Source organism: Equus quagga, chromosome 4 (genome assembly GCF_021613505.1).
Source record: "Equus quagga isolate Etosha38 chromosome 4, UCLA_HA_Equagga_1.0, whole genome shotgun sequence".
Lineage (NCBI taxonomy): Eukaryota > Metazoa > Chordata > Mammalia > Perissodactyla > Equidae > Equus > Equus quagga.
In genome coordinates, this window is record NC_060270.1 from 133,196,538 (window position 1) to 133,219,629 (window position 23,092).

The following is a 23,092-nucleotide window of genomic DNA, read 5'->3' on the forward strand; positions in this document are numbered from 1 at the left end:
TTACAAATGAAAATACTGCCGTTGCAGAACTTCCAAGTGCAGCTCGCATGGATGTGGGTGTGTATAGAGGAAATTGTGTTTAGTTTTTCTTTTCTGAAGAAGCGAATATGCCCCATGCCTGCTGGTCAGGAATCTTTAGGGCACTTAGGGATAGTAATTTTTGCCATCAGGTTTGTGCAGTCTTGTTTAGCGTATTCGAGACTGAGGAGCATATTTATCTGCGGGCAGTACAAATATTGAATCACCACCTTGAATCACTTGGGTTTGCTTTATTTTGAGGCCCAAATCTAAAGCAAGAGTTGGCAACCTTTTCTTAGCACAACTAAAATGGCTCCATTGTACTGGTATTTAGCAAATCCCAAGGAAAAGATAAGAAAAATCTATTTAGAGCTAGAAAAGGAAGTTTAGGGATCATTGAGCTGAGACTCCCTCTTCTTGTCCTTTTGTTTTTCTGATTTAAAAACAAAAAATCCCACCAACAAACCGAGGCCGCAGAAATTAAATGATTATCCAGCATTCCCACAGATAGTGCAGATTTGGGCCTCAAATCCCCAAACTGTGTGGAAGTTAATTAATGTGGAAGAGATGAAGAAACAAGAAAAGTTCATCTGATGGGCTTTAGGATTCCCCTCCCCTCCCATATGGCTTCTCAGTAGCACCAGTGCTATGAAGATGCGCCATCAGGTAATCTCTTAAAACACTCAAGTTAAATTGCATTTTAGGTGGGATTTTCTAGGTGAGCCTAAAGGTGCTTCTTGGGGCCAGAGCTTAACATTGTAGTCATTATCTGAGTCTCTGGGAGTAGGTTAGACTTTGGGAGTTGTGTGAAATCTTTTGATCTAGTGGAGTATTTGGAATATCAGTGTGTGCACTAAACACACACTGATAGGGCTGTTCGGGAACTTGCAAAACCCCTGATTTATTTCTAGGGCGTATCTTAATCACTTTTGTGATTTTGGCTGATTATAAACAGCCCCTTCTGCTTACAATTCTAAATTAAAAATAGGCCAGTCATCAACTGGCTAAAATCCCATTTGCCTTTAGCTCTCACTAACTAATTTACAAGTGTGCCAAAAGCTTCATAATGTACCCATTCTTCCCCAGGGCTTCCTATACACCCAAGCACTAACCTGATGGATTTCTCAAGTTGGAGTCAACTTGAGTTGGATGGATTTCTCCAGTACGTGAGTCACAATTGCACATTGCAGTTGTTGTCACTTGGCCCTAGCCTTCTCTGTTTATGCATCAAGGGATTTAATATAAAATACAAAATTTCAAATCGTCACTCTGTAAAAATTCAGTCTGTGATACTCTAGATCCAGTTGAGTGAAGAAATTGAGAAATTGTAAGCTATTAATGCAGATGACATGATATTTCATGGACAGTTTCTCTTAAAAGAAGCCTTTCTCCTGATAAGAATACATTTGCATCTGTCTACTTAGGTAAGTGAATGAAGCATTTTAAGGACTGCATTTATGATCTTGGAAGTAAATTAGAAAATAAACTTTAGATAACTGCTATGTAAACAGCACAGCTTTATGGAGGCTAGAAATGAGACTACTGGAGAAGAAAGAAAATGTGATGTTTGTGACTTTAAAAAGAGAGGAATAGGGGGCCGGCCCCGTGGCTGAGTGGTTAAGTTCGCGTGCTCCGCTTTGGTGGCCCAGGGTTTTGCCGGTTTGAATTCTGGGTGCGGACACGGCACCACTCATCAAGCCATGCTGAGGCGGCATCCCACATGCCACAACTGGAAGGACCCACAACTGAAAATACACAACTATGTACCAGGGCTTTGGGGAGAAAAAGGAAAAATTTTTAAAAATCTAAAAAAAAAAGGAATAAGTTATGGAAAAATGCATCTTTGACTATAGATTTTCAACTTCTCCCTAAGTAAATTTGGAATATCTTAACAATTGATAGTTTTTCAATTCTGCATTTTAATGTTACTTTGTGAAATTGTCTCCATAAAGTTAAAAAATTTCACTGAGTAACATACAAGTTTTATAATATAATAATGGCTTATATTAATGTCTTTTAGCTAGTTAGAGATAAAGATGCTATAAGTCTTGGTAACAACCTCTATTAAAACATCCTTTTTGCTTATTCACAGTAATAATTTTTTTTAAGCTGTATTCACAACCTATCCATTTAGCAATCAATGAAGATTTTCTTTTGGTGCTGTATTTATTTATAGTTATTTTGTACATCTGAACATAGTTAAATGTGTTAATACAACAGGATTTAAAATAACAGGCGATGCTTTGGGGGAATTAGCAGAAGAGAGATTTTTCGAGCATTACTTGCAGAGGGGAAATGTAGTGTGGTGCATGGCAAAGTGAGCTTGTTAGTTGTTAGTGAGGTGATTATGGGTGGAATGAATGGGCTTTGCTATTTCTGAATAAGACGCCAACTTTTAGGGCAAGGGTAGTGACTAAGTCCTCATTATCTTAATTAAATACCAGTATCCAGATATAGAGCAATCATTGTGGGAAGAACCTATCAGGACAGAGTGGAAAGGTCAGATTTAGCAGGTAATAGCAAGTAGAATGTGACCTATTGATTGGTGTCACGTTTCTGGCGTGTTAGGAGAGGCCACAGTCTGTGAAGTGAGGTGTTAAGTGTCAGAAGGAGGGCCTCTTGAGTGTGGTTTCTCGTGATTGTCTCGTGATTGTTTCTTGTGATTGTCAAGGGCCTCCACATCCAGGGAATCTTTTCTTCTGCCACTCCTCAGACTCCATTCATTTGCAAGATTCAAGGACTCACCAGTACTCTGGAGCTCATTGTATCCTCACTCAGAAATGAAAATCATTACTCAGGTAGAATCAGAATGGAGTGTGGAAAGGGACCATGATGGAAATGTAGTGATGGCGAAAGGGAGGCCAGTGGAGAGTGACAAGTAGGAGTAGATTTCTCTGGATGCAGATGTTCTCTCGACCTGCGGGAGAGCAATGTTTCTTCCTTGTGAGTTCCCTATTGCCTACTCTCTCCCATGCTTGTGACACCCTGTATCGACTTATAAGGACCCATCTGTACCGCCCAGTCTCAGGTCCTGACAGCCATCTGCTGCTCTGTGCCGCCTGAGATCCTCTGCCCTGAGCCTCCCAAGGCCTTAAAATCAGACCATTTTAAGGTCTTCGTAGGCACCATATTCCACCCTACACAAGACCAAATATATTAACATGTAGCCCATTTCACATGAAATATAATTTCATATTTAAAAAATATAAATTTGAACAGCTTTTTGTCACTCATTTTAAGAATCGGGCTCTCCGGTGGTCACTTAGTTTACAATTGGCAATAGTTTCCCATCAATCATCACACATTCTCTGGAATTCCTTTGAATTGAAAAAAGCTAATCTACAAATTATTTTAAAAATTAATGACATTTTTATGAATATGAAAGGAAATAATGTTTTTTAGCTATTTAATACTTCAGTTCTGCAGTTTTCATATTTTAGAGCCAACGTATTTTTTTAACAGATCTTAAAACTTTTTTGAGATCCCTGAAGAGTTCATAGGTCTCATGTTTAAAATAATCAGCTTATAATTTTATGATACAAACACATGCTATTATTAGAAATATTATTTATCAAATATCATTTGCTCAGGAAAACCAACCCTGACCTTGAATATATGAAGTCCATCTGTTATATGCTCGCCTAGCAAACTTTGCTTCTTGTAAGAGTGTTTCCATCAAATACAATTACCTAATTATTTGTATTATTATTTGTCTGCTATCGTTTTCCTCTGCCGGCCTATTGATTCCGTAAGGGCAAGACTGTGGCTGCTCTCTAGCCCCTGGCAGGGCATCTGACCAGGAGCCAATAAGTATTTGTTGAGTGAAAGAATAGATGAGAGCGTGAAACTGAATCCTCTCACGGGGATTCTGCCCAGGAGAGGGGCTTCATGCTGACGGGGGCCTGAGCGCTGAAAACTAAAAAGCATCCTTAAAATACTCTCTCCTCCCACCTCCAACTTTTATTAAGAATCTCTGCCTTTAGCAGCATGTCTCTGTAGTGACAGCAGCATGGTCTTCTGCAGACATGATTTGTTCTTGGCTGCCTGGCATCTGGTCTTGGGTCTCTGTCTCTTCCGGAAATCCTGTGAACTACCTAATATGCTTGGCAAAGCAGTGATGAATCTTTTTATCAACCACATAGAAATATAGTTAGATGTGGATATTATATTCAAATTTTAAAGATGCCCTGTATTTATTCTGGAGTGTCCCCGGACGTAATCTTATTCACCACACTGAAAAGAACTTCTGTGCAAACTTAAAACTAGATCTTTTAAAACAAATAATGGTTTCAATTTATTGAGCACCTAACCAGGTGTCAGGAGCTGTGGGAAATTCCCACTTAAGCCTCACACAATTTAATTTGTTACCATCTGCATTTTACATATGAGTAAACAGCTTCAAAGTCACTGTTTAACGTCTGCAGGAACAAGTAGCAAGGCCAGGATGTGAACTCAGGCCTGGCTCCAAATGTCAGCCTTCTCCTTTCTGCTGTGCTGCCACATATGTTTCTGAGCATTGCCGCTGCCCATCTTTGGGAAACCCCTTTGATTCTTGTAAGAGTAGGACCGTGTTAGGCAGCATGTATTGCAATGGAGTGGCTTAAGCAAGTAAGGTTTTGCTTTTCTTTGTAACAGGCCCAGAGGTCAGCAGTCCTGGCTTAGTGCAGCAGCTGCAGGGGCTGCTTCTGTCTTTCCATCCCATCATCCCTGGGCGTGGCCTCCATCTTTAAGGCTGTCTCACAGTTACGCTCCGGGCTCCACTCACTGGCCAACGTTGGGTATCGTCAATTTTTTTAAGACTCTCCTAACTCAATGAGAAAAAAAATTCTTTTGTTGTTTGTTTTGCAGTTTTTTATTAGTAAGTTGAAATCTTGTCATGCTTACTGGTAGTTTATGTTTCTTCTTAAAGAAACTACCTAGTTGTGTCATTTGTAGTGTTTTTCTACTTGGCTGTTCCTCTGTTTTTTATTAACTTCTCTTAGTGTCTTAGAATAGCCCTTTGTCTCTCCTTTGATTGTTTCTTGATTCCAGTTTCTGTTTACCTTTTGATGTTGTTAACGGAGAGTTTTTCTCTGTGCAAGTTTTAAATATTTAGTCTTAGTGTTTACACACTCCTTTCTTTATGGTTTCTGGGTTTTAAATTATGCTCTAAATATTTGTTCGTGTATTATTTCAGTATTTTTACAGTTTTGTTTTTTACGTTTAAATCTTTAATTCATCGGGAAGACACTTTGGGATAAGGAATGAATCTCATTCATTTTAACTTGGGTGTGTGGCAATAGCTCTTTACATGAAGAGGTGGGAAGACAGAGAGAAATATACATAGAATGTCAGATTGCAGCTCTACCGTCAAACTGGAAGTTTAAAAAAAATGGAATTCTAACTAATACTTCTGGAGGGGGTTAAAAAAGGAGAAAAATCTTGAGACACATGGTTTCCCAGAACAAATTTAAAAAGATGACATGTGGTTAAGGAACTAATGTTTACAGAAAAAATATTGAAATGTTAAAACCCACTTTTCGTATGTGTGGTATAAATATTAAGCTATACCTCTAGTCTGGGAAAGAAAAAGGAAATGTAAATATCCATATTTGGTGTGTTTCAGTTTTATATTAATTACTGAAATTAAAAGATATGCTGTTCTCTTGCTTCAAGAAATAAAAAGTCATTTTACTAACCACATCTATTACAGTGATGGCAGTGGTTCTCTTTTTGAAACTTTAATATGTTAAAAACTCTGTCCCTGAGGATTAGTATGCCCATTAAGACACAAAGGGGATTAAACGTGTATTTCGTAGTTTGTGTAACCAACAAAAGAAATTCTTACATTAGGCGGCTTGGTCTTAGATTTCCCAGATGTCCATTTGGGTGGCGGTTGGCCAGCCCAAACCAGGAAGCCAGGTCTCCTATGGGCTCAGGGACAGCAGTGAATGACTGGCAGGCCCAATGATCACTGACTGAAGCTTGTAGGATTGATTCAAACTTTCCATGCAGACAAGTATTCTAATTCCCCTAGCTGTTTATTTAGTGATTCCATTTTTGATGAGAAAATAAGAATAACTCAATTTCCATTTCTTATTGGTTTGCTTCATTGACCTTTCATGCCTTAGTGCACCCTCTGAAACTTCTTTTTCAGCAATTGGTATAACGTTTTGCAGGAAAATGACTCAATAGTTGGAAGAAGTAGAAAAAAATTGTTCTCATATTACTAGAAGTTATTTTCCACAACAAAATATGGCAGCTATTGTATCTGGGTAGTCCTCAGTATAGTCCCATGAAATCAATACTGTTACTATCCCCATGTTACAGATAAAGAAAGTAAATCTCAGAGAGATTAAGCAGCTTGTTCAAGATCACACAGCTGGCAAAGAGTAGATGCACTGAAGACAAGGACATCTGGCCTATCACCACCTCTGTTCTCTAAAGTATGTTCCTAGGTGGTGATCTACTTTCTAATTTGTTCCTATAGCTGCTTTTCTATTTCCTAAATGTGGGCTTCCTGTCATTCTTTTTCTTTTACTGCTAGGGAATGACCAATCACATTGTCTTTCTTGAATTTCTTCCTGATTAATCAAAAGTGTTGAGTAGTTTTTCCAATAATTGTCTTGCAATCCTGGCAATCTCACTGTGGCCTGATGGTTTATGAGGCAGCTGGAAGGATTAGACATGAAAGCAGCTTTCTGAGTTCAGGTCTCTGTCAACATTGATTTGTAGACAGTTTGGTAGCAGTGAGGAAAGATCTGGTAGATTAATCAGTACTTTGTATTATCCATTGGATTCCCTTTGTAGTTTGAATGATTCCTAATTAAATGCCGGGAATAGAGAAGGAGAAAGGCAATTTTAAGAAGCAATGCTGAGGAGTGATGTCAGCATGATGGAGGAGTGAGTTTTTCCCTTTGTCTCTCCTCTCTAAGTTACAACTAAACAGAGACAGTTGTTAACCAAGAAGATTCCCTACACAGCGCAGTAGGATGCCTGAGAGATCCATGCAGTCATACATCTGAAAGTGGGTGGAATGGATCCCTGGCAAGCAGTGAAACTAGGTGAGCAGACCCTTTCCCCTCCCCAGTGGCAGCAATCCTCCCAGTCGTTGCAGGTCCTTGCATAGAGGCTGGCATGACTGTAAGAGGAGGCAGGGGCAGCCTGGCCTGTCAGTGAATGCTTTCAGAGTGGTAGCCAGGCTCATGGGAACACCCACCATGCTGTGGTGGCCCCACCCATGGGAACACTACCCTGCTGAGTGGCGTCAACTCAGCCTCTGCAAAGGAGCCCCGCCCACCAACCACAGTAACTCAGCCAGTCCCCTGCCCAACACAGTGTTCCCACCTGCACAAGAGTGACCCACTGGTGGACCATAGAGGCCCCACCTGCACATGCAGGTGTGACCCACCAGTGGCTGTAGCCAGTGTGCAGGTGCAGAGCAGCTCTACTGGCACAACTTCCAGCAGGCAGGGTGGGATCAGAAAACACAGCTCCTGCCCCCTGGCACCCCAGCAGTGGCAGATGGGATCTGCAACCTGATACTACCACAAATGTACTGGCAAAGAGTCAATTCATCAAACATCATGAACTATGGTAACACTTCAGAGCATAAGGAAAATGATAAGTCTCCAGAAACCAATCCTGAAGTCACAGAAGTTTACAATCTAAATGACAGAGAATTCAAAATAGTTGTCAGAAAGAAACTCAACGAGTTACAAGAAAACTCAGGGGTCAGCTCAGTGGTGTAGTGGTTAAGTTCATGCCTTCCACTTTGGCAGTCCAGGGTTTATAGGTTTGGATCCTGGGTGTGGACCTAGCACTGCTTGTCAAGCCATGCTGTGGTGGCATCCCACATAAAATAGAGGAAGATTGGTATGGATGTTAGTTTAGCAACAATGTTCCTCAAGCAAAAAAAGGAAGATTGGGGGCCAGCCCAGTGGCATGGCGGTTAAGTGCGCACATTCCACTTTGGTGGCCTGGGGTCCGCCGGTTTGGATCCTGGGTGCAGACATGGCACCACTCATCAAGCCATGCTGTGGCAGGCATCCCACATATAAAGTGGAGGAAGATGGGCACGGATGTTAGCTCAGGGCTAGTCTTCCTCAAAAAAAAAAGAGGAAGATTGGCAATAGATGTTATCTCAGGGCCAATCTTCCTCACAAAAACCAGACAAACAAAAAAGAAAACTCAGACAGTTCAATGAGCTCAGGAATAAAATTAATGAGCAGAAGGAATACTTCACCAAAGAGATTAAAGCTCTGAAAATAACCAAACAGAAATTCTGGATATGAAGAACACATTTAATGAGATAAAGATAATCTAGAAACTGTAAAAAAAGGTCTGAAATTATGGAGGACAGAATTAGTGAATTTGGGGGCAGAAATATAGAAATGCTTCAGGTGGAGAAGGAGAGGAAACTAAGACTTTTTAAAAAATGAAGAAATTGTTTGAGAAATATCTGGCTCAGTTAGGAAAAGCAATATAAGGATATAGGTATTCCAGAGGGAGAAGAGAGGGAGAAAGGAGCAGAGAGCTTGTTCAAGGAATTAATAGCTGAGAACTTCCCAAACCTGGGGAAGGAACTGGACTTACAAACATGAAGCCAATAGAACTCCTAATTACAATCAATGCAAAAAGACCTCCAAGGCATGTAATAGTAAAACTGGCAAAAGTCAATGACAAAGAAAAAATATTAAGGTCAGCCAGTTAGAAGAAAATAATCTGTAAAGGAACCCCTGTTGCCTGACAGGGCTTTCAGTGGATTTCTTACAGGCTAGGAGAGAATGGAATGATATATTCAGAATACTGAAAGACAAAAAATTCCTTCTGAGAATACTCTATCCAGTGAAAATATCCTTCAGATACAATGGAAAAATAAAAGATTTCCCAGATAAACAAAAGCTCAAGGAGTTCATTGCCACTAGGCCTGCCTTACAAGAAATGTTGAAAGGAGCCCTCTCATCTGAAACTAAAAAGCGAAGGTGTACAAAACCTTGAGCAAGGAGATAAAGGAACAGATAGAATCAGAAAATTGAAGTTCTATATCAGAATAGGTTAATAAACAATTATAAAAGATAAAGGGAGGGAAAGCACCAAAAATATCTATAAACACTTCAATTTAATCACATACTTGCAACACATAAAAGGGCAATTTGTGAAAAGAATAACTCAAAAGGGGAAGAGGAATGGGATGGATCTTGCTTAGGCTAATGGAGATAAGAGGCTATCAGAAAATGGACTGTCTCACCTATGAGATCTTTTAGACAAACCTCATGGTAACCTCTAAACAAAAAATCAGAGCAGAGACACAAATCATAAGTAAAGAGAAAACTGAGAAAACCATCACAGAAAACCACCAAACTGAAACAGCAGTCAGAAATACAAGGGGAAAGAAACAATGGAAATATAGAACAACTGGAAAATGAGAAATAAAGAGGCAGTACTCAGCCCTCATATATCAATAACCACTCTAAATGTAAATGGACTGAACTTGCCAATCAAAAGACACAGAGTGGCTAAATGGATTAAAAAACAAGACCCAACAATATGCTGCCTCCGGGAAACACATCTCAGCTCTAATGACAAACATAGGCTGAGAGCGGAGGGATGGAAGACAATACTCAAAGCAAATGGCAAGTGAAAGAAAACAGGTGTTGCCATACTTATATCAGACAAAGCAGACTTCAAGATAAAAAGATAACGAAACACAAAGGGGTATTACATAATGATAAAAGGGACATTCCATCAAGAGGACATAACACTTATGAATATATATGCACTTAACACAAGAGCACCAAAGTATATAAAGCAACTACTGACAGACCTAAAAGGAGATATTAACAGCAATACAATAATAATAGGGAACCTCAGCATCCCACTTATGTCAATGGATAGATCATCCAGACAGAAAGTCAACAAGGAAACAGCTTTAAATGAAATACTAGACCAGATGGATTTAATAGATATATATAGAACATTCCATCCCCAAACAGCAGAATGCACATTCTTCTCAAGTGCACGTGGAACATTCTCAAAGATAGACCCTATGTTTGGAAACAAGGGAAGCCTCAATAAATTTAAGAAGATTGAAATAATATCAAGCACCTTTTCTGAGCACAATGCTATGAAACTAGAAATCAACTACAAGAAAAACACTGGGAAAGTCACAAAGATATGGAGACTAAACAACATGCTATTGAACAAACTCTTAACCGGACTCACTAAGAAAAAAGAGAGAAGCCTCAAATAAATAAAATAAAAAATGTAAGAGGAGAAATTACAACAGATATGGCAGAAATACAGAGGATTATAAGAGAATTCAATGAAAAACTGTATGTCAACAAATTGAATAACCTAGAAGAAATGGATAAATTCCTAGACTCATACAACCTCCCAAAACTGAATCAAGAAGAAATAGAGAATCTGAATAGACCAATCACAAGTAAAGAGACTGAAATAGTAATCAACAACCTCCCAAAAAATGAAAATCCAGGACCAGATGTCTTCCCTGGAGAATTCTACCAAACAGTCAAAGAAGATTTAATACCTATCCTTTTCAAACTATTCCAAAAAACTGAAGAAGACAGAACATTTCCCAATTCATTCTATGAGGCCAACATCACCCTGATCCCAAAACCAGACAAGGAGAACACAAGAAGGAAAATTACAGGCCAGTATCGCTGATGAACATAGATGCAAAAGTCCTCAACAAAATATTGTCAAATTGCATACAGCAATACATTAAAAGGATTATATGCCATGATTAAGTTGGATTTATACCAGGGATGGACATATGGTCCAACATCCGCAAATCAATCAATGTGATATACTACATTAAAATGAGAAATAAAAATCACATGATCATCTCAATAGATGCAGAGAAAGCATTTGACAAGATCCAACATCCATTTGTGATAAAAACTCTCAAGAAAATGGGTGGAGAAGGAAAGTACCTCAACGTAATAAAGGCCATATATGACAAACCCATAGCCAACATCATACTCAATGGGGAAAAACTGAAAGCCATCCCTCTGAGAACAGGAACAAGACAAGGGTGCCCACTCTCACCACTCCTATTCAACATAGTACTGGAGGTTTTAGCCAGAACAATTAGGCAAGAAAAATAAAAGTTATCAAAGCTGAAAAGGAAGAAGTAATACTCTCACTGTTTGGAGATGACATCATTTTATATGTAGAAAACCCTGAAGAATCCACCAGAAAACTAATAGAAATAACTACGGCAAAATTGCAGGGTACAAAATCACTTACAAAAATCAATTGCATTTCTATACACTGATAACAAACTAGCAGAAAGAGAACTCAAGAATACAATCCCATTTACAACCACAATGAAAAGAATAACATATCTAGGAATAAACTTAACCAAGGAGGTGAAAGACCTCTACACTGAAAACTATAAGACATTATCAAAAGAAATCAAAGAAGATATAAAAGAATGGGAAGATATTCATGCTTATGGATTGGAAGAATAAACGTAGTTAAGATGTCCATGTACCTAAAGCAATCTACAGATTCAGTGCAATCCCAATCAGAATCTCAATGACATCCTTCATGGAAATAGAACAAAGAATCCTAAAATTTATATGGAACAACAAAAGACCCCAAGTAGCTAAAGCAATCCTGAGAAAAAAAACAAAGCTGAAGGCACCACACTCCCTGTTTTCAAAATATACTGCAAAGCTATAGTAACCAAAACAGCACGGTACTGGTACAAAAACAGACACACAGATCAATGGAACAGAACTGAAAGCCCAGAAATAAAACCCACAACTATGGACAGTTAATCTTTGACAACGGAGCCAAGAACATATAACGTAGAAAGGAAAGTCTCTTCAATAAATGGTGTTGGGAAAACTGGACAGCCACATGCAAAAGAATGAAAGTAGACCATTATCTTACACCATACACAAAGTGGATTGAAGACTTGAATGTAACACCTGAAACCATAAAACTCCTAGAAGAACACATAAGCAATACACTATTTGACATCAGTCTTAGAAGCATGTTTTGAATACCATGTCTACTCAGGCAAGGGAAACAAAAGAAAAAAAAAATGATGGGACTACATCACACTAAAGAGCTCATATATCTGATATGGGGTTAATTTCCAAAATATATTAATAACTCATACAACTCAACAACAAAAAAACAAACAACCCGATCAAAAAATGGGCAGAGGATATGAACAGACATTTTTCCAAAGAAGATATACAGATGGCCAACAGACACATGAAAATATGTTCAACATCACTAATTATTAGGGAAATGCAAATCAAAACTACAATGAGAAGCTGGTCCTGTGGCCGAGTGGTTAAGTTCGTGCCCTCCACTGTGGCAGCCCAGGGTTTCACTGGTTCGGATCCTGGGCGCGGACATGGCACCGCTCATTAGGCCACATTGAGGTGATGTTCCACATGCCACAACTAGAAGGACCTGCAACTAAGATATACAACTATGTATGGGGGGTGGGATTGGGGAGATAAAGCAGAAAAAAAAACACACTACAATGAGGGGCCAGCCCTATGGCTGAGAGGTTAAGTTCGTGTGCTCCGCTTTGGCAGCCCGGGGTTTCACCAGTTCAGATCCTTGGGTGTGGACATGGCAGCGCTCATCAAGCCATGCTGACATGGCATTCCACATGCCACAACTAGAAGGACCCACAACTAAAAATATACATCTATGTACTGGGAGGCTTTGGGGAGAAAAAAGGAAAAATACAATCTTTAAAGAAAAAAACTACAATGAAATATTGCCTTACACCTGTCACAATGGCCGTAATTAATAAAATAGCAAATGTTGGAGAGGATGTGGAGCAAAGGGAACCCTCATACACTGCTGGTGGGAATGCAAACTGGTGCAGCCACTGTGGAAAACAGTATGGAGATTTCTCAAAAAATTAAACATATAAATACCGTATGACCCAGCTAACCTACTACTGGGTAGTTATCCAAAGAGGATGAAATCAACAATTCAAAGAAACTTATGCACCCCTATGGTCATTGCAGCGTTATTCACAATAGCCAAGATGTGGAAGCAACCCAAGTGCCCATCAACGGATGAATGGTTATAGACAATGTGGTATATACACACAATGGAATATTACTCAGCCATAAAAAGGACAGAATTATCCCATTTGTAACAACATGGATGGACCTTGAGGGTATTATGCTAAGTGAAATAAGCCAGACAGAGACAAACACCATATGATTTCACTCATATGTGGAAGATAAACACATGGATAAGAAGAACAGATTAGTGGTTACCAGAGGGGAAGGGGTTGGGAGGAGGGTGAAAGGGGTAAAGGGACACATATGTATGGTGATGGATGAAAACCAGACTATTGGTGGTGAGCACAATGCAGCCTATACAGAAACTGGTAAATAATAACGTACACCTGAAATCACACAATGTTATAAAACATTATGACCTCAATAAAATAATTTTTTTAAAAAAGCAGAGCTACTATTTTGAATTGGAGAATCTCTCTGGTTCTCACTGGTCAATGGATTTGGAATCAAGCCAAGTTCTGAATTCTAGCTTCCCCCCTTTGATGCTGTGCATTATTAGCAATCTACTTAAACTTTCTGGGTCTCAGTTTCCTCATCTGTGAATAAGAAGAAATGCAAGCTTAGGTGATCATTGTGAGGAAGAAACAGCACATGTGAAAGCTCCTGGCCTAATGTCTGGTAAATATTAGCCACACAGTAGTTTTAGTCTCCTTCCTTCCTTTAGGACTTAACATCTTTTGTCTGAAAAATTTAGAGAATTTAATACAAATATTTTGTAGCATTGTAAATATCCTTAAGTGTCCTCATAGCATGCTCCAAGATTCCTGGGTAGAATAAACAAGATCCTTAACTGGGGAAGAGGAGAAGCTTCATCTGGCCATGACACCAGCTGTCAGTCCCTAAATGAGACCCAGGACAAGACTTTTTAAGTTAAGAGTTTGCTTCCTCATAGCAAAACGTGAGTTGTGTTGTCTGGCTGACAGGCACATTTTTTTTTTAAGCTCTTGATTTGATAAAATTTCAGAAGTTGCAAGAAGGGTATTCCCTTTATCTAGATTCACCAACAGTTTACATTTTGCACCATTTGCTTTATCAAATTCTCTATTTCTCTCTGTCTCTGTCTCTCAACACTGACAGTTTTTCTTCTGCATCATTGGAGAGTAAGTGACAAGCATCAGTCCCTTTATGCCTAAATATTTTTGTGTATACGTCATAAGAATTTTTTTCAGATAGCCACACAGTCCAGTAATCAAGAAATTTAACGCTGACACCATATTATCTAATCGCCAGTCCATAGTCCCAGAGATGTGATGTAACTTCATATTTCCATATCAGCCACCCCTCCCCTCCATCCAGGATCCACTCCAGGGTCACGTACTGCTTGACATGTCATGTCAGTTAGTTGTCATGTCTTTTAATCTTCTTGAATCTGGAACAGTTTCTCAGCTTTTCTTTCTCTTTCATGACCTTGACATTTGTCTTTTCTTCTTTTTTTCTTCTCCCAAAGCCCCCCAGTATATAGTCCTATATTCTAGTTGTGGTCCATCTGGTTGTGGCATGTGGGATGCTGCCTCATGTGGCCTGATGAGTGGTGCCATGTCCGTGCCCAGGATCCGAACTGGTGAAACCCTGGGCCCCCGAAGCAGAGCATGTGAACTTAACCACCCAGCCACAGGCCGGCCCGACCTTGACGTTTTTAAAGCTGTGGAGGCCAGTGGCTTATGGACTGTCCCTCAGTTTGGGCTTGTCTAATGTTTCCTAATGATTACAGTCAGGTTGTGCATTTTTTGCCAGGAGTACCACTGAGGCGATGTTCCGTCGTTAGGATATCGTATCAGGAATCCATGGGACGTTTGTTTCATTATTGATGATGTTGACTTCGATCATGTGGTTAAGGTCCAGTCAAAACTTGACTTGGCAACATAAGTAAACACGTGTGCTGTGTTTGGGGAATCTTGAGCCTGAAGAGCTCTGCCCGCCCAGCACCCAGAATGTTCATGTTCTTCCTATTCTGCATTCTACAGAACCCAGAACACTCATTCCCAGGCGAGAGCACAGCCTCACCCATGTGAGGCTGATTTGCAAGTGACTCAGGAAGGAGGAAAGCTGAATGAAGGGCAGTCATTTTGCTGAGAAGAGTGGCAGCAGAGACGCTGGGGTTCTGGGCATGCAGCGTCCTGCACAAGTTGCTGATGTGAACTGGAAAGTCAGATTCCTGGCGGCTGCGCTTGGTGACGCAACAGCAGGCTGTTCTCTTGTGCAAGTCTGCACGCTGGACCTGGGAGCTCAGCACGGAGCTTGCTTCTCTCGCTCTCCCAACAACTCTGGGAATTCTCCAATAAATATTTCTTTTATTAAGACGCAATTTACACATAGTAACATATACCTTTTTTTTTTAGGAAGATTAGCCCTAAGCTAACATCTGCCACCAATCCTCCTCTTTTTGCTGAGGAAGACTGGCCCCGAGCTGACATCAGTGCCCATCTTCCTCCACTTTGTATGTGGGCGCCTACCACAGCACGGTGTGCCAAGCGGTGCCATGTTCACACCCAGGATGCAAACCAGGAAACACCGGGACGCCGAAGCAGAACGTGCAAACTTAACTGCTGGCCACCAGGCAGCCCCAAAATGTACCTATCTTAAATGTACAGTTCAATGAGTTTTGACAGGTGTATACACTTGTGTTACTTTCAACCAAGTAAAGATATGGAACCTTTCTATCACCCCAGGAAGTCCCCCTTTGTGCCTTTATGGATGCCGTAGACTGAATGTGAACCCCCAAATTCATATGTTGAAATTCTAATCCCTAATGTGATGGTATTAGGAGGTGGGGCCTTTGGTAGGTTATTAGTCATGAGGCTGGAGCCCTCATGAATGGGATGACGTCCATAGAAAAGAGGCCCCGAGCGCTCCCTTGCCCCTCCACCATGTGAAGTCAGCAAGAAGACCACTGTCTATGAACCAGGAAGCAGCTCTCATGGGACACGGAATCTGCAGGTGCCTTGATCTTGGACTTCCAGTCTTCAGAAGTATGAGAAATAAATTTCTGTTTTTATCAGACACCAGGTCTATGGTATTCTGTCACAGCAGCCAGAACGGACTAAGACAACGATCAACCCCGCACCCGCACCCACTGGTACCCACTATTCTGATTTTCATCACTATAAATTAGTGCCACCTTCTTGAATCTGTAAGTTTATATCTCTTACCAAATTTGGGAAGTTTTCAGCTATTATTTCTGCAAGCACTTTTTCAGTCCCATTCTCTTTCTCCAATCCTTCCACCATAACTCTAATGACATGAGTATTAGATCTTTTATTTTGGTATAGTCCAAAGTCCTTTTGTTTGTTGTCTTATTTTCTCTGTTATTCAGATTGGGTAATTTCTATTGTGCTGTATTTCAGCTTGTAGATATTCTTTCTTTTGTCTCCTCCATTCTGCTGTGGAGCCCATCTGCCGAGCTTTTTATTTTGGTTATTGTATTTCTCAATTCTAAAATTTCCGCTTGGTTCTTCTTTGTGTCTTCCAATTCTTTACTGATGCTTTCTCATTTTTCATTTGTTTCAAGCACATTCATAATTACTTGTTGAAGCATTTTCATCACAGCGCTCTAAAATGTATTAAAGATAATTCTAATGTCTCTCTCAGTGTTGGCATCTATTTATTGTCTTTTTCATTTAGTGTGGGATCTTCTGGTTCTTGGTTTGACGAATAATTTTCTTTGGAAATCCAGGCATTTTCACATTATGTTATGAGACTCTGAATCTTGTTTATTCCTTTGGTGTTCGTTGGCTTTTTCTGATGCTACTCCCGTGGGGGAATCGGGGTACTGCCTAGGTACTGCCAGGTGGAAGCAGCAGCCCAGGTTCCTTTTTGACCTCTGTTGACACCTTAGGGGGCTGTTCTTCGCTACTGCTGGGCAAGAGTGGGAGTTCCAGTTCCCTAGGTGGTCCCCACTGACACCTTGGTGGACGTGGCCTCTGGGTCAGCGGGCCGTGGTGGAAGTCCTGACTCCCCATTAACCCTCCTCTGACAGCCCCGGTGGGGAGGGAGGGAGATGCCTCCTTCCTGCTGGATGGGGGGAAGTCCAGGCGTCCTCCATGATCTCCACTAACACCGGGGGGAGGGTTGGGGGCTCTTACTGGCCAGTGGGGATGAAATTCCCAGTCCCCTACCTGCCTGTCCCAACACCACGCTGGCCAGGGTGTTGGGGCTCTTGGTACAGCCTCCTGAGGGCAGAAATATAGGCTTCCCACTTGGTCTGTGCTGGTGTAGGGGGTAAGGTCACAGGTTTTTCTGTGGCATTTGGCTGGAGTATTGCAGTTATTGTCTAAATATTGCTGGCTTGCTAGGCTTTTCTTAGGGTTTGTGATATGCAACACTGGCATTTCTAGATGACTAGTTTCTTCTTTTCTCTTTAGATTACTAGCTTCTTCAGCTCTCAAGTGTGAGATATACAAGGGAAAAATAAAATCAAGGAACTCACGACTGGCCATGTTATGTTTGTTTCATATATAATGTTCAGGGTTTTTAATTATATTTCACGGGAGGCATCTACTCCGTCTTCTGGAAGAAAAAGTCTGTATATTTTCTTTCATGAAGTGTCTGTCCAAGCCTTTTGCCCCTTTATAATAGGATGCTGGGTCTTTTTATTATTGATTTATAGGAATCATTTATATATTCTTGATATGAATCCCTTGTCAGGTATGTGTTTTGCAAACATACTCTCCCAGTCTGTGGCTTGCTTTTTTATTTCTTAAACTATGTTGGATGGACTTCTTCGTCTTCTTTTTTGTTGTTGTTGCTGAGGAAGATTGGTCCTGAGCTAACGTCTGTGCCAATCTAGCTCTATTTAGTATGTGGGACACTGCCACAGCATGGCTTGATGAGTGAGGTGTAGTTCCATGCCCAGAATTCAAACCTGTGAACCCCAGGCCGCTGAAGCAGAGTGCATGAACTTAAGCACTATGCCACCGAGCCGGCCCCAATTATAGATGTCTTATGACATAAACTCCTTTACTGCTGAATGAGCCAAGGTCGGCTTCTGTTGCTTGTAGCTAAGAATGCTGGCTGATGTAAACCTGCACAGAATCACCTAGATACTTACACATACAATGATTTTAATGATCAACGCATTTTTGCAATTTGTTTTTGGAATTGTCTCTACGAAAAGTTTGTGAGTCCCACCATAAACAAAGCTTATAGTTTAGACTTTTGCCTAATTTTTCACCTCAAACGCCGTCTTAGAACTTAATCAGCTGTCAAAGCTGGCTCTATAAACTTTGGGCTATCGCACAAGAAAAGTTCACTCTCGAGGTATGATAAGTTGCCACAGCAAATATGACTTAGAAGGATGTGCTGTAAGTTCTGATGGTCGGCATTTCGCTAGTTTTATCCACCAGTAGATTTTGATTTAACATGCTTTGTTACAGACTCCCCTCACGGTTAGCACCTCCCCTTTTGAGTTCTCACAGAGCTTTAGTCTTTCCACAGTACGGGGACCCTGGGGCCCTGAGTTGTGGGGAGAAGGAAAGCTTTTTTCGCCTTATGCTGAAGGAGCCACAGTCCTTCTAGCCCAGGGGGAATGGCCGTGAGGAATCCAGGGGTGAGGAAGTGCTAGGAAAATGAGAGAGCTCCTCAGCTCCTCCAGGATGAACGAAATGGAAACGCATCTGGAACATTTACATTCAGATGTGCAAACACCCGCTCCTGACTAAACAGATGATCTGGCGATAGCTGTCCTTTGGACAGACCCTGCTTCTGCCTCCTGCTCTGTGGCGCCTGGAGATGCCTGCGAGCCCGAGAGTCTCTTCAGGAGAAGGACCTTTCCATTGATCTTTTGCTGAAGAGAATCGTATCGACACTGATAGAGCTGCTCCTGGCTTGGTGGTGATTCCTCTGGAGATTAGGTGTTCAGTGTCGTCGGTGAAAGAAAACAGGGCCCCATTCCATCCAAGGGGGATGGAACTAACAAGTGGTTACTGAAACCTAAGACGGACGTGCCATCCAAGGGGAACGGCAGAACTTCACACCCACATGCACGATCATGAGACTTCTTCATCATAACTTGATAGGTGTTAAAAATTCCCATGCCGGAGTCCCTAAGGCATCACACAGCGTTATGAAAAGAGCTGGATATACACCTGGCCGGGCATCACAAGGTTAGTCACATTTAACTCCTTAAGCATACGGAGTCCGGGTTTGGTTACATTTTTTTTTTTAAGAATAGACTCAGAACTACTTATATATATATTTAAAATGCTCTAGGGGCCGGCCCGGTGGCCGAGTGGTTAAGTTCGAGCTCTGCTTCCGTGGCCCAGGGTTTCGTTGGTTTGGATCCTGGGCACGGACATGGCACCGCTCATCAAGCCATGCTGAGGCAGCGTCCCACATGCCACAACTAGAAGGACCCACAACTAAAAATATACAACTGTGAACCCTGGGGCTTAGGGGGGAAAAATGAAAAATAAAAAATAAAATATTTAAAATGCTCTAGAACCACTTGGTCATTATTTATTCACTATAATACAAATTTACCATGTAACTTAAGTGTAATTGTTGTAATAAGTGCTTATGAAATAGGTTTTGAGGATATGACTGCTAAGTTTATGCTAATAAGAAGTTTGGGGTTTTTTTTAAAGATTTTATTTTTCCTTTTTCTCCCAAAGGCCCCTGGTACATAGTTGTATATTTTTAGTGAACTTAACCACTCAGCCACAGGGCCGGCCCCTAAAAAGCTTTTTTTAAGAAGAAGAAATAATGCAGATTAAAAGCAAGCTGTAAAACGAAAGTATGCTTATGCAAATTTAAAAAACATTAAAGGTGATTGATATGTTCCTGAGTTTTTCTTTAGTCAAATATAAATTTCCATCTCTGTTTTTAATACTTCAAATCTCCTCTGTGTGCTGACAGTGTCTCTACCTGTTGTTGATTTTGGTATTGGGAAAAACTATCTGATCTTTCTGAGTACATTCCCTGTGTTTCACAATTCATGGCATTTTGTGGGCTCCAGAAGTAATGCTTGTTTTTACTACAAATTCACCAACTCCTGAATATGCAACTCAGGTTCATCTAAAAATTAAAACAAAAAACATTTCTGCAAATATTGTTGATAGCTGTTTCCACAGAAGAATACTGAGCAGAATATTCTTAAATTCCTCTACACTTATAAAGGCAATGCTTCTGCATGATAGAAGTGGATAATTCCATGTTAATCTTTTTTTTTGGTGAGGAAGATTGGCCCTGAGCTAACATCTGTGCCAATCTTCCTCTATTTTGTATGTGGTCTGCTGCCACAGCATGGCATGATGAGAGGTGTGTAGGTCTGCGCCCAGGATCCGAACGCCGGGCCTGTGAAGTGGAGCACATGAACTTAACCACTATGCCACTGGGCTGGCCCCCCATGTTAGTCTTATCAACAATTCATGGAGATTGGATGAGTTTTGTTACACTATATATTTGATACTGTGTAACATATATCTGTCATATGTATGAAACAGATTATGAGCATCTGTGTTCAATAAAATGATAGCCCAATAACAAATGGCATTTTATTATGTGAATGATCTTACAATGTCAATATCAATGCTAATAAAAATATGTAACAGGCTGAACTCATCAATGGCAAAGTCATTGTATGTAATTCACCTGAAGGCTCCCACATTTCAAAGTAAGCCTTTCATACATAAATGAAAACCCTCTATTTTGTAGAATTTTGCTCTTTCCTGTTAAAGGCTGGCAAGGCAAAGGCACCCCACTTAGCAGAGTGAGGAAAGCCGAGATGGAGCAGACGGGCCCCGTGCTCAGCGCGTGTGCTGCGAGCTCCTGTCTAGTCCTGCAGGACTGAACACGCTGGGTTTCCACATTCCTCCTGAGTTAGCAATCAAAATAAGAGCATAATTCAAATCTAGACAGATATAAAAGATTTCAGTTTCCATTTAAAGTTCATGTTTTCCCTTTTCATACTATTTGCAACTTAAAAGAAAGAAAATTAATTCTTTCTGTCTCCTAAGGTTTTTAAATGTTGACATTGTGGGTTCTCTTTGTGTGGAATTTTGAGATGCTGCTTCGCTCGCTCTGTGTCTGGGCTATTAGAGGCAGCGAAGTTTAAGCTTGGGACTCAGTACAGGGTTGGTGGCACGGCGACCCTATGAAAGCAAAGACAGACAGAAAGAATTTTTTTTCAAAGAATATTTTAACAAATAGAGGCTTGCTTTGTATACACATGCCATAGTTAAAGACAAAATTTGAATTAATTGTTATATTCAGGAAATACGTATTTCATGAATTAGCCCTTTACATGTGTGTAAGAGAGAGAGAGACTACTTTTCAGCTTAAGTAAGACTAATTCCTGAGGGTTTCCTAACTAGGCACAATGCTGCCTGACATATTTAGTCTTCAGGAATTCTAAGAAAAGTGTACCTTGTCTATTCAGGAGAAACTGAAGTAGATTATTGGTTAATAACCTAATAAGCCATCTGTTTAAACAGATGTTTTAGTTGGGAGAAGTGTAAACATGATTCTAAATTTCCAAATACGTTGCTTATTCTTCCTTGTCTGGGAGGTTGGGCCAAAGTTCACGGAGATTAGAGGAAAGCCTGAGTCTGGAAGAATTCAAAGTATTACACAAATGCAGATAAAGTAATAACAATAAAGTCCGTAGGCAATTATTTTAATAATTATTTACAGGGCCTTTCGTTGCGTTATGTCATCGCTCACATGCAAGTGACCTGAGTTACTCCGTCTTCCTGGTCAAAGTGTCCCTCGTCCAGTTCCCGCAGGACGCTGTCGCTGCTGCTGACCCCAGAGAAGCTGCTGTACTGGGCCGGCCCCCGCTCCCCCGTCCAGCACTCTCTGGAAGCGGAGAGGAGGCCCTCCTCAGGTGGGTTTCTGCTCTCGGGTGGTTGCGACGTGGTCGTGTCCAATCCGACACTCCTGCTGGTGACTTTGTTCCTGTCATCACCTTTTAAATGCCGGCTGGCTTTCCTCTGAAACACAAGAGATTGGCAACCGGGAGTTAAAAAGATGGGTGTTCTCCTGTCCCTCTGCTCCAGCACGTCCTGTCCTCGGCCTGGAGCGTCCTCTCCCTGCCTCTCTTCAAATTCCCGCTCATCTTCAAGGACGGTCAGAGCCACCCTTCACACTCCCTCCTCCCCCCGGGGAGACAGGAGCTCCCCTCTCTGTTTCTCAGCACTCTGTAGCTTCCAGCCACGTGACTGTCCTCATCGTCAGGGTGGCGTGCACATGGCTGGGCCCTCAGTGACGCCTCTGAGAGACAGACCTATTGAGAGCCTGGTTCAGGGAGCAAAGCAGGGTAGAAATGCATTAAAGCTCCCACTTTTCTTCTTGATTTTACTTGGGGTCTAAACAGCAGAAAAGGTACTTCGGTGGCCGCCTCACACCCATTTCTCGTGGGAATAGGCTGCACAGAAGAGTCACAGATAATTCAGGCCGAGTTTCTATTGAAAGTAGGCCTGGAGTGGCTTCCTGGGTCACGCAGACCCCTCTCCTGGTTCTGCTACAAACTGCTTCCGCCTGACACGGCGGGAAAGCTGAGCAACCTGACCAGCCCGTTCCGCAGACTGTCTGAGGAGCTGTGGAGGGTTCTGCTATGAGCTGTTCACTGAGGGCTGCTGGTCAGAGTGGAGAGGACATGGCCTTTGCCAAGCAAACTTAAGACAAAATAAGAGAATTAAGTCAGTAAAAGGAAGGCTCAGGGAGAGAGCAGGAGCAGCTCAACCTGTGGACGTTCAGACTCTTGAGATTTGCCTACAAGGGCTTCCTTACCACTGACAGCATGACATGTGTCGAATATCAGACTCTCAGGACAAAAAACTGAACACGGAGAAATAAAGATAAATAAAAATTTTAAAAGATAAATGAAAAAAGCACAGTAATTTTCCAGTTTATGAAGAGTGCATTTGCTGAAAGTTCATTTATCTGTCAGTTGGAACTAGGATTACATTTTCCTAAATGTAAGAGTTAAAATTATAAAACTCTTAGAAAAAAACCATAGAAATCAGATGCCCAGGCTAGTCTTACAAACATGTGTCAACCCATAGGTT

General features: G+C 41.1%; 1 protein-coding gene across 1 annotated transcript in view; it reads right to left on the reverse strand.

Moving 5' to 3' along the window:
• Nucleotides 1-21,686: 21,686 nt before the first annotated feature.
• Nucleotides 21,687-23,092, reverse strand: part of RFTN2 (raftlin family member 2) — a 64,968-nt gene continuing 63,562 nt past the window's right edge. The window contains exon 9 of the mRNA XM_046659747.1: nt 21,687-22,015. Within this exon, the coding sequence (XP_046515703.1) occupies nt 21,743-22,015 (273 nt within the window). The 3' untranslated portion in view covers nt 21,687-21,742. The remainder of the gene's footprint in view (nt 22,016-23,092) is intronic.